The sequence below is a fragment of the Tenrec ecaudatus genome, chromosome 2 (genome assembly GCF_050624435.1).
Source record: "Tenrec ecaudatus isolate mTenEca1 chromosome 2, mTenEca1.hap1, whole genome shotgun sequence".
Taxonomy (NCBI): Eukaryota; Metazoa; Chordata; class Mammalia; order Afrosoricida; family Tenrecidae; genus Tenrec; species Tenrec ecaudatus.
Window position 1 is genome coordinate 200,785,439 of NC_134531.1, and position 11,828 is coordinate 200,797,266.

Here is an 11,828-nt window from a genome sequence, read left to right on the forward strand (position 1 = left end):
AAGTAAACATTGGAAATCATATAGGTGCTCTTTTCTAGAAATCTACTTTCATCTGTAGATACATGTATTATATATCTATCAATCCATAGGAGATTTAAAAAGATATTAAATGAATTCATAAAATTGAAAACTAGATTCTCAAAACCTATAAGATAAGCAGGGGAGATAACAGAGAAGTAGAGCTGAGATTTTGGTAGTATAACATTTCATTATTTAGAAACAAGAATCCAAATAGTTAGAAGATATGTTAATTTTAAAATAGAGAAAGAAGAAAGGAATTCAGTCTAAAATAGAGAGAAGAATGTCTAATAGGATGATACAAACATACAAACTTTAATTATAAAACAATGAGTCAATTGAATGGATAGAGAATAAGTTCAAATCAAATTAGAACTAGGTTATATCGTAGGCAAAATGAAGAATCATATTACCCTCCTACACACACACAGACACACACACACACACACACACACCATCATATGCAAATTTAGATCTCCCCTTCTGCTATATAGGCTCCTTTATTAGGAAAATCAGGTGATAAAATGTGCACAGTTAAATATTGACTGAATACCTAATAACACTTTACCCCAAATAGAAAACTTAATAAAACAAAGTATGTATGAATGATATAAACAACAAAATATTTTATTTTTATGGAGTGTATATATCATGAAACCTCTAGGTTTAATTGGTTGGTGTGTGCTAGATATTGTTCATAGGAACAGATATTATTATTGATTTTTACTCGTGACATATATTTCTCTATAATTTTAACGCAGCAGCATTTTCTATGAAGAATGAACAATATCTCAGTGGTGACAGAGTTTCTTCTGATGGGTTTCGGTGGAACATGGAAGTTTCAGTTTTTACAAGCAGGGATTTTCATAGTGATTTACCTGGCAGCCCTGATGGGAAATGGGCTCATTATCACCATAACCTCTTTGGACCCGTGCCTCCACACGCCCATGTACTTCTTCTTAAGGAATCTCTCCCTTTTTGACCTCTGCCTCATTTCTGCTGTAATACCCAAAACTATTGTCAACTCTTTGACCCACAAACGCGACATCTCCTTCCTTGGCTGTGCCACTCAGGTCTTTCTGGTGGCCTTTTCAGCAGCCACAGAGCTGTTCCTCCTCACTGCTATGTCCATTGACCGCTATGCTGCCATCTGCCATCCACTGCACTACGAAGTCATCATGAACAAGGGCACCTGTGTGCAGCTGGCGTGTCTATCATTGTTCAGTGGCTCTATGCTGTCCATGATACACACAGCAGGTACCTTTTCTTTATCTTACTGTGAACTCAATGAAATTCAGCAGTTCTTCTGTGATATTCCCCAGTTGTTAGCTATTTCTTGCTCAGAGCATATAACTGCAGAGATTGTGCTCATTTTCATTAATGCAGTACTAGATTTGTGCTGCTTTGTTTGCATCATTATCTCCTATACCTACATCTTCTCCACTGTCAAGAAGATTCCATCCACAGAAGGACAGTCAAAAGCCTACTCCACGTGCATTCCACACCTGACAGTGGTTGTACTGTTCATCTCAACTGCTTTCAGTGCTTATCTAAAACCTATTTTAGGGTCTGTATCCATCACTGATCTCATTCTTTCTGCATTTTATGTTTTGTTGCCCCCTTCCCTTAATCCAATCATATATGGTCTGAGAAATAAGGCTATGAAGGCAGGCTTAAAGAAGTTGATGACTACAAAGCTCTTGACAAAGGAGAATCTTCTTATTTATTTTGAGAAGTAGAGGTATCTTTCCTCTTATTGCCATTATTAGAGCATTAAGAACCTGGTGCGTTGAAAGTCTGGGGCTACTGACAGCCATGGTGTGAGCCTTTGCCAAACTGAAATAAAATGTGCTATTAATTAAAGAAATGGGTTCAGTCAAAGAGTCTGGCTGGCATAGGGGATTACGCATGTTCTACTAATCACAAAGTCAGAAGTTCTGACTCCATAGCTACTCCATGGGAGAAATATTAGACTGTGTCTGTAAGCAGTTACAGTCTTAATAATACAAAGAAGATGGTCTACTAGGTCTTATAGGCCACTGCCGATCAGAATTGCATAAATGACAGTGAGCGGATGATGGGGTTTGGCATCTTACAGCTACTAAGTGTTGCTGTATAAAAATGGCACGTGTGCTTATCCTTTGGTTGCTATTACCCTGATTTGTCACCTGTTTATTGAACATGAAAGAACATCCTAGTTCAGGCTACTTTATTACCTAGTAGTAAATTTTACTAAATTCCAATTTAATTACTCTATAGCACAGAATACAGTTCCTTAGAGTTTCTCAGATTGCAAATCTTTATGGGAGTACAAAGCCTCATCTTTCACCTTCAGAGTGGTTGATGAGTTTGAACCAAGGACCTTGCCAAACTTCAACTGTGCTACCAGGTTTCCTTTACGAAAAGGTAATAAAAGCCTCCCCTTAATGAAACTGTGCTTTCACTGAGATGATCACTTCGATACTTGTTTTGTGATCCTAAGAGGAAAGCATCCTGTATGATTTTGAGACAGGATCTCCTGAATCTCATTAGCGATGCATGACCATTCTTGCCCCTGCAGCCTATAACCTTCCCAGTAATAAATCTTCTCTAAGGTTGTACTGATTGTCTTGTGTATACTTTCTATTTTCTAAATCCACAAATATGTGTTAGCAGTCAATAACTCATTTAATTTTATTGGAGCATTATATTCATGAATAACAGAAGAGATGCCACTTTGGGGAATAATTACTCATCTAGAGATATGTGTATTTCCTGCCTCCCAAATTTATCATTTACTATATTCATGTAATTAAATCCGGTCAACACTTTGACTCTTCACAAAATATAGGAAGCTGAAAAAAGCCCAAAAAATAAAATACAATTCAGAGCTAAGTTGATTCTTATAGCTACTCACCTCAGTTTCTAAACACTTCTAAGACAATTTCTTAATTGGGTGGTTGGGTGAGGCTTCCTGTTTCTTGTCCAAGTTTGAGTAATGTGGTAAGCAGCAAATCTAGTCATACCTCAGGATTTCAAACATCCAAAGCAATGTATCAGATTGAATATCTTGTTTCTTTTAAATAAGTTTTATTGGCATATACTGACCATATATAATTCAATATTTGATCACCATCACAATCAGCCTCACAATATTTCCTTCTCATACTCATTGGTAAGCTCCCCATTTACCCTGCTCTCTCCTGCCATGCCAAAGGCATCAGAGCACAGATTTTTCTTAATATTCATGATTTGCTCTTTAAACAATTAAAACGAGTCTTCCACAAAAAGATTTACTGAGACTCCACTAATTAATGAGGTCCCCTGGTGCATTTAACATTTAATTCCTTTTAATTACAATGTTTGAGGATTACCTTGACTCTGTAACAAGCGTGCCAACACAATATTCCCATCCATTAATTGAAACATGGATTAAATTATTATTTTGGTAATTTTGAAGCTAATTGTCATTGGTTTTGATTTTAAACGAAACCTACTAGGCCCATATTTTCTCTCTCTCTCTCTCCTCTTTCTGGGTCCACTGAAATTTTCAATACATAGAATGTTAATAAATATAATTGAATATATGCATATATATTAGGAGACAGAGGCTTTCTACTCTTCTAAAGAGTTAGTCTGGGAAACCCACGGAAGCAATTCTACCTGTCCTAAAGGGTCATTATGGGTCAAAATTGACTCAATGGCAGTGAGTTTATATAGATGTAGATGCACAAACAATTTATTACATTTTAAAATTCAATTTGCAGAAATGTTTGCTTTGAAAAAATACTACTTCATCTCTTTATTTACTACTTATTCAACATTTGAAAAATGAATACTGTTCTTCATTCTCTATTTTCAAAGTATCAAACCAATTGTCATTGTGTCAATTCCAACTTACAGCAACTGTAGAAACCAGAACTGTATTGACTGAAGCAAACTGTCCCATCATTCTCTCAATCTCATTGGCCAGTATAAGGTAATTGACTTATACAGACTTGTTTGTTGTTTGCTTTAATAGTGTTTCCTTTTTATATTACCAGTTAAATTTCTCATCAAAATTATTGCACTAGAAAAAGTGTGTTACAAACAATGTTGGCAACTCAGTTAACACTACAGATGGGAATATATATATATATATATATATATATATATATATACATACATGTATCTATACACTTACATATTGCATTTTTCAATAATCTTTTGACACATGACCTTAGTTAAATTGTAAATGTGAAGCAAATAAATGCCTTTTGAGAAAGGTTCATTAATTAAAATTTTACAGGAAAAAAGAAATGATGAGTCATGTCTTTTACTTCTGCTTGTTTTTGTTTTGGGAACAATTATTCTTTAAAAATAATGGACCTTCTTGTGGGGATATGAGGTATATTATGATTCTAAACATATTACCATTCATATATACCTACAATTTAGAATGGAAATAAAGAATATTAATATCTTCAAAATGGTAGTGTTGATAAAATAATAATTATGTTATTAATTGATTTTGAATTTCCCAAGCATACTTGTTGGTATGTTTTATAATTACAAATATTCACACATGCATACACACACTTATCTGCATTAAAATTTATACATGTATAAGTCATTTTATTGGGGGCTCTTACAGCTCTTAGCACAATCCATTCATACATCCATTCTCTCAAGCACATTTGTACATTTGTTGCCATCATCATTCTCAAAACATTTTCTACATGAGTCTTTGGTATCAGTTCATCGCCCCCTATGACCTCCCTGATGAACCCTTATTAATTTATATATTTTTTTCATGTCTTACACTGACGAGTGTCTTTCTTCCCCCTATTTTCTGTTGTCCATGCCCATGGGAGGGGTTTACAGGAAAATCATTATGACCAGTTCCTCTTTACTCTCTCCACCTTCCACTTTCCCTCCCGGTATCATGACTCTTATTATTGGTTCTGAGGCAGTTATCTGTTCTGGAGTCCCTGTGTTTCCCCTCTTAGCTGTACCAGTGTAAATGCTCTAGTCTAGCTGGATTTGTAAGGTAGAATTGAGGTTATGATAATGGGGTGCGGGGGAAGCATTGAAGAACTAGAGGTAAGTTACATGTTTCATTGATGCTGTACTGAACACTGATTCACTCATTATGTTTTAAAAATCATTTTATTGGGGCCTCATTATATTTTAATGATGAATGAATATGGTATTTTATTCTGATATGCCTAAAGTTCTCTCTCTTTAACACTTACAAGATTATGGATCCTATATAATATATACTGAAATTAATACAGATCTTGTTATGAATAGAGTGTGCCCCCAAATACAGTAAGTTGAAGTCCTAACACTTGTGCCTGTTGAGAAATAAAAACTCTAGAAATAAAAACTTTGCAGATAATATCTGTATGTTTACCGTGAGTTTAATCTTAATCATATTTGAATATCCTTATTGAAATAAAAAGAAGGTACAAACAGAGACAGAAAGAAGAAGGTCATGTGTTAATGCATCTGAAACCAAGGGTACATAGAACTGCCAGAAGCTAGAAGAGAAGCATAGGAAAGATTCTTAAAGTTGACAGGGAATTATCATTAAAACCCCCTTGACTTCAGACTCAGGAGCTGTAAGATAATGCATTTTTAAACTTTGAAAGAACTAAATTTGTGATATTTTGTAAAAATAGCATGTCAAGAGGATTTGATTTAAACCTCAGTGTTCAGCCAAATAATGGAACCTTGGTGATATAGTGGGTTACATACTGGGGTGCTAACCACAGTGGCAGCAATCGATAGAACACCAGCTTTTAGATGAGGGTTTCTGCTCTGTAAAGATGGATAGCCCTGAAAACCCAGAGGGCAGTTCATCTCTGTGACATAGTGTCATATAATGAATCAGAGTTGACTTGATGTCAATGAGCTTGAATTTGATGTAGCCAAGAATATCCATCCAATTGGCTTCAACTCCATCACTAAGTTTATGAAACTTAGTAACTTTCTGTTTCAATGCCAATGATGACAATGAGCAATATAGAATCAGTGGTGATTGCTTCACCCATTTTGTTTAACCAGTATAACAATTTCAATGTGTGAATAAGATTTGCCATTCAAATTTACAATGACTATCACAATAACAACTATTTAATCTCAGTAAGTATTTTTCATTTAACTTTGACAATATCTTGTAAACATGAAATATTGAAAAAATATTTATCTGAAATAGAAACATTCATCTATCAACAGAAATAAGCAATTATTATGATGAAAGTTCTTCTAAAGATGTACAAAGTCTTCTGAAACACAAATTTAGTACACAGAAATTTGTTTTCACAGTAATTAAGAGAAATTACCTAGTGAACAGTGATCAAAGCAAAAATAGTGATCTGTCTAGTTCACATAATGATTCTTTCTGATATACTTGGTGCATAACTGAGTTAGTTTATGGTGCCAACCTGGCCAGTAAATTGAGGTTAATTGAGAGGCAGAGAGATAAATGACTCAGTGAGCCTCACCTTTGGAGTTCTCAGGTCTCTTACTTTGTGATGGTCGCACCAGGATGCAGCTGCCTTAGCAGTTCCCTGCTTCAGCTTGCAAGGCTAACTTTCTGAAAGACATTCCCAAGGAGAAGCCACATGGACCTACCCCGATGCAGCCCTGGATGTTGGAGACCCCTGCCAGCACTTAGATATTTACACATTCACTGACTTGGCTTTCCTCCTGCAGTCGGCATTGTTGTGTTTATTTTGTGAGATGGAGGAAGACTTTGTGGACTGGTGTTGAACATATAGGTTAATGTTGGACTTGTGGGCTTGGGCAGCATTGGGTTGAGATGTTTTCTTGATGCACAATAAACCTTTATATAAAACTCTCTCTTCTACATGAGTTGTTGTGGATTTATTTCTCTAAAGCACTCAGACTAACACAATAACATTTAATTATATTTTGCCTTTAATTTACCCAAGTACACATAAGCTACCCCTTTGTCATGTGCTAAATAGAGAATTTGGAGACTGCCCATGAATGGAATTGAAGTGTTGATATTTTTTCTGCAGTTTTCATTGAAATTGTTAAATTTTCCTGATTAAAATTATGTTTAAAGCTTAATATGAAATCATATCATGATTATAATTTTAATTCCTATAAAACTACTGAGATGTAGTAGAAGTTAGAGTCATTTTGATTAAAAATGAATTAAAACCAGCCTTAATAAATTTTTAGTTAATATTGATTGCCAATAAATTTTTCAATTTTTACTGAATAATATTTTAATGCTCATGACATTTTTTGCATGACAAGTTAATATAATACTAAATCATATCTCTATATTGTCAGTATTCAAGTCTATATAATCACAGGTACTTATTTATGCTCTTTATATTTTTTATTATTTTGAATAATTAAATTATTTGAAACTGTTGTTTCTAGATGGAATATCTTGGTAGCATAAATATTTAAGCACTTGGCAGCTAACCAAAAGGTTGATGCTTTGAAGGAGAGTAAGAATCACCTGGAAATAAATCTCTAGAGATATACTTTTGAATGTTTACCCATTGAAATTCCAAAGTTGTGAACAAGGAGCCACCTTGAGTTAGTATCCACATGATACTAACCTTTTGCGGGTCTTTTGGGGTCTATTTTTATAATGACTGTATGGAACTTCTAGATAATTTAATTTTAAACTAAAGTCCAGACCAAACTATTATTGATGATGGATGTCCCTGAGTTTATTTCAACTCAGAGCAACAAAATGAAACACTACCTTTCCCTATACCATCCTCACAATCATTGCTATGGTTGAACTCATTGCTGTAGCCACTGTACTGTATGACCTACACATACTTCCCTAAGCCTGATATCTGCATGGTTCATCAGTCCATTGGACTAATTGTTTTCACGTATCTCTCTATTTTATTCCTTTTTCTTTTCTGTGGATTGGGAGGAGATCAATTGCTGCATTTAAGACGGATACACAAGAATGTTCAAGAGTCCAATTGCTTCTTACCAAATTCAGATGTAGAACATTCCCTTGGTAAGCCATTTATGTCAACTGAACTCAGTGTCCTCCAAACTATGGTATTCATCCCCCAGAACTGGTAACTCACTCTCTCATGATGTCTGCTTATCTCCAAGAAGTTTAAATAGCAATTGTACACAGTACACTGTAGCACATACATGGATATATTTGCATCAAAGGTAAATACATATATACAAGTATCCTCTGTGCATACACTTCCCCTCTCCCCTTCCAAACTATTCAGACTGTTGCAGTATTGAGTATAGAACAGTATTTGTCCTTTTGTTTTGTTTTTAAATCATTTTATTGGGGGATCATACAACTCTTATCACAATCCATACATCCATCCATTGTGTCAAGCACCTTTGCACATTTGTGGCCCTCCTCATTCTCAAAACATTTGCTTTCTACTTGAGCCCTTGGTACCAACTCCTCATTTTTCTCTCCCTCTCCGCACCCCCCTCCCCCATGAATCCTTGATAATTTATAAATTATTATTATTTTTGTCATGCCTTGTACTGTACGATGTCTCCCTTCACCCACTTTTTGTTGCCCACCCCCCAGGGAGGGGGTTATATGTAGATTCTTGTACTCAGTTCCCCCTTTCTGTCCCACCTTCTCTCCACCGTCCTGGTCCTGAAGGGATCATCTGTCCTGGATTCCTTGTGTTTCCAGCTCTTATCTGGACCAGCGTACATTTTCTGCTCTAGTCAGATTTGTAAGGCAGAATTGGGCTTATGATAGTGGGGGGGGGGCATACAGAACTAGAGGAAAGTTGTATGCTTTCTAGGTGCTATACTACACCCTGAACGGCTCGTCTACTCCAGGCAACTCTTCACTAAGGGATGTCCAGTTGCCTACAGATGGGTTTGGGGTCTCCATTTCACACTCCCCAATTCACAATTATATGATTATTTTTGTTCTTTGAATAGGATTCTTGATCCTATTGACACATTGTAATCACACAGCCTGGTGTGCTTTTTCCATTTATTCATTTTTCATCCTATAATCAAAAGTGCATATTTTAAAATTAAAACAGGGATGTATCCTTTATTAGTAACATTCTTCGAGCCCAATATCTACCAAAACAAACGACCAGAGAACACAAAATCAACAATCATGTTTCTATTTGTGATGCTTAGGGATTATGTCAGCTAGACACTCATGAATGAGTGTAAGAACAGAGGCCAACCTGCCAATCAGGTTGCAGCCTGAGGATACTTTCTTAAGAGAGACTGAACAGAGGTGATTTCTCTTTAGCTCGTTGCCTCTTGCTGGGGTTGGAGCCTGCTTCTGTTTCATCAATTTCCGGTGCATTGCCTGCAGATCAAAAGAGCCTAGTGGACTACCAAAACTGGATTCATTTTGTCCATCTTGAATTAATTTATCTTTGCTCTTACAAGACTGTTCCTCCCCTCTGTTTTGTATTCCTGCTTTCTTATCATCAGCTTCCATAGCTAAGTGTGTCAGGAGAAGTCTGACTTGGACCAGGTTGGATTTACCTTCTTCTATAACCTGTAGAATGTCTGTAAGCCATTTTTGGATATTATTATCATTACACACACAAACACACACACATAAGCATCACTGGTTTTTCTTTCTTTAGAGAAACCAGGTTAACATACTACTCGTATGTAATCCTGTGAATTTCCTCAACTAATGATTCATTTACTGCCCTCTCTTTAGGGGTGTTAATTAATTAAATTTTGGACATTTTGATAAAATGGAAGTATTTTTGCTTGTATCACAGAATTATAACATTTACCAGGAAAATAAAACAAAGCAAAAAACAAAATAATTTCAAGTCTTACTCACTCATGACTATACCAATTCAAACACCTAGAATTTTTTGAGATATAAATGTAATTTAGTCTGTGCATTTAGTTTTCAGTTCAATTGCTACACATATTTGGTTCAAAATCAGCTGTTTTTACATTATTTAACAAATTAAATTTATAGAAAGTAACCTTTGATACGGGATATTTTATATGTAGTGAATTGTGGAAGATATATATATATATATATAATGCAAAAAATGTTTAGTTGTGTTTTAGTGACTATGATACATTCAACTCTGTGAACAAACATGAAAACAAGAATCCCAGAGCAGGACATTATGCTCATTTTGAACCTGTGAGTTCAAGAGGTAGTCATGCAAACAGAACAAGGTCATACTGCATCGTTCTAAATAAGGAAAGGTGTACTTCGGGGTCACATCCTCTCACCAGACTTATTTAATATATATGCTGAGAAAATAATCAATCTAGGCAGATTATATGAAGAATGGTGTGGCATCAGGATTGGAGGAAGGTTTATTAACAATCTGAAATATGCAGGTGACACAATCATGCTGTCTGAAAGTGTGAAGGTCTTGAAGCACTTGCTGGTGAAGATCAAGGGTCACAGCATTCATTGTGGATTATGGTTCAATGTAATGCAGATCCAAATCCTCATGACTGTACCAATGGGTAACACAATGATAAATGGAGAAAATAGTAACGTTTTTAATGATATTATTTTACTTAAGTCCACAATTTGTGCTGAAGAAAGGAGAGTCATGAAATCAAATGTGATATAGCATTCAGCAAATTTGCTGAAGAAGACCTTTTTAACATTGAAAAGTCCAAAGACATCACATTGAGATGAGGGTACACCTGGGTTTGAGCTTCAATTTTTAGTCCCAAGATGACAGATGATGATATATAATAGTAAATCCCCAAATCCATTTGAAGCATGCACACATGGATAAGCCTCCATAGAATAATTTCTGACCATTAACCAGGAATGTAAACTGTCTTTTCCTCAGGAGGATAAATTAGAAAATGGGTTAGCATCACCCACAACATCACCCACCTAACCAGCCCAGTGAGTGGCAATGTCCCTTAAGGATTTGCTTGGGTGAGTCCTTGATGGAGACTACAATACGAGGCTCTCATATTCATGAGTCACACCCTTGGTCAGAAGCCCCTGGACCAATCTTGTAGGCTCGTCTGTCTAACATGATATATATGTCCGAATTGTGGCTTATTTTGCTTTGATATGACTCCCTGTAACTGTGATGTGAAGATAATCAATTTTGTAAGTTTCATTTGTCCCCCTAAATCATATTTAATCCTCCAAATCCCTGTAGACCCTTGGTGCAATTAGGACTGCATGCTAATAGTATCCCTTATCTAGATGATGCATCTTAGTCTCATGGCTCATGTTTGTCTTAAGACTTAATAAATATTCTCAATATAATTTGAGATTTTGGGGGTCTTTTGAACCCTAAGACACACATAACCCAGCCCATGGTTTTTCAAGTGTCTCATATACATGTAAAAGCTGGACAATCAATAAAGAATTTGGAAGATAAATTGATTCCTTTGAATTATGGTGCTGATAAAAATATTAAAACTATCATGGGCTTCCAAAAGAATACAGTCAGAATAACCCTTAGAAGCAAAGATTGTAATGCTTTGCCTAACATTCTTTACACATGTTATTATGAAACATCAGTCCTTAGGAAAGGACATTATTCTTGGTAAAATAGAGAGTCAATGGATTTAATATAATAGCAATTGTGAGCATAGCACAGGACCTTACATTGTTTCCTTCGTTGTACATAAGATAGCTATAATTTGAAGCCCACTTGATGGCAACAAACTTAAACAACAACAGGTTATATTAGTTAGTCATATTTTTAATCTTTTCAGGAATATTATTTCCCACATTAGTTGTACCATTTTACATTACCATCATAGAGGAAAAGGAATAGTCTATCTCCCTACAAATTTTTGATTTTTATTTGAGTTAGTGATCTTTAATTAAAACATCGTACCATTAAAATGTTCAATAATAT

At 35.4% G+C, this 11,828-nt stretch overlaps 1 protein-coding gene across 1 annotated transcript; it reads left to right on the forward strand.

Moving 5' to 3' along the window:
• Positions 1-797: 797 nt before the first annotated feature.
• Positions 798-1,757, forward strand: LOC142441241 (olfactory receptor 14A16-like). The gene has a single exon (XM_075543291.1). The coding sequence runs from the start codon at positions 798-800 to the stop codon at positions 1,755-1,757; it is 960 nt and encodes a 319-aa protein (XP_075399406.1).
• The last annotated feature ends 10,071 nt before the right edge of the window (positions 1,758-11,828 follow it).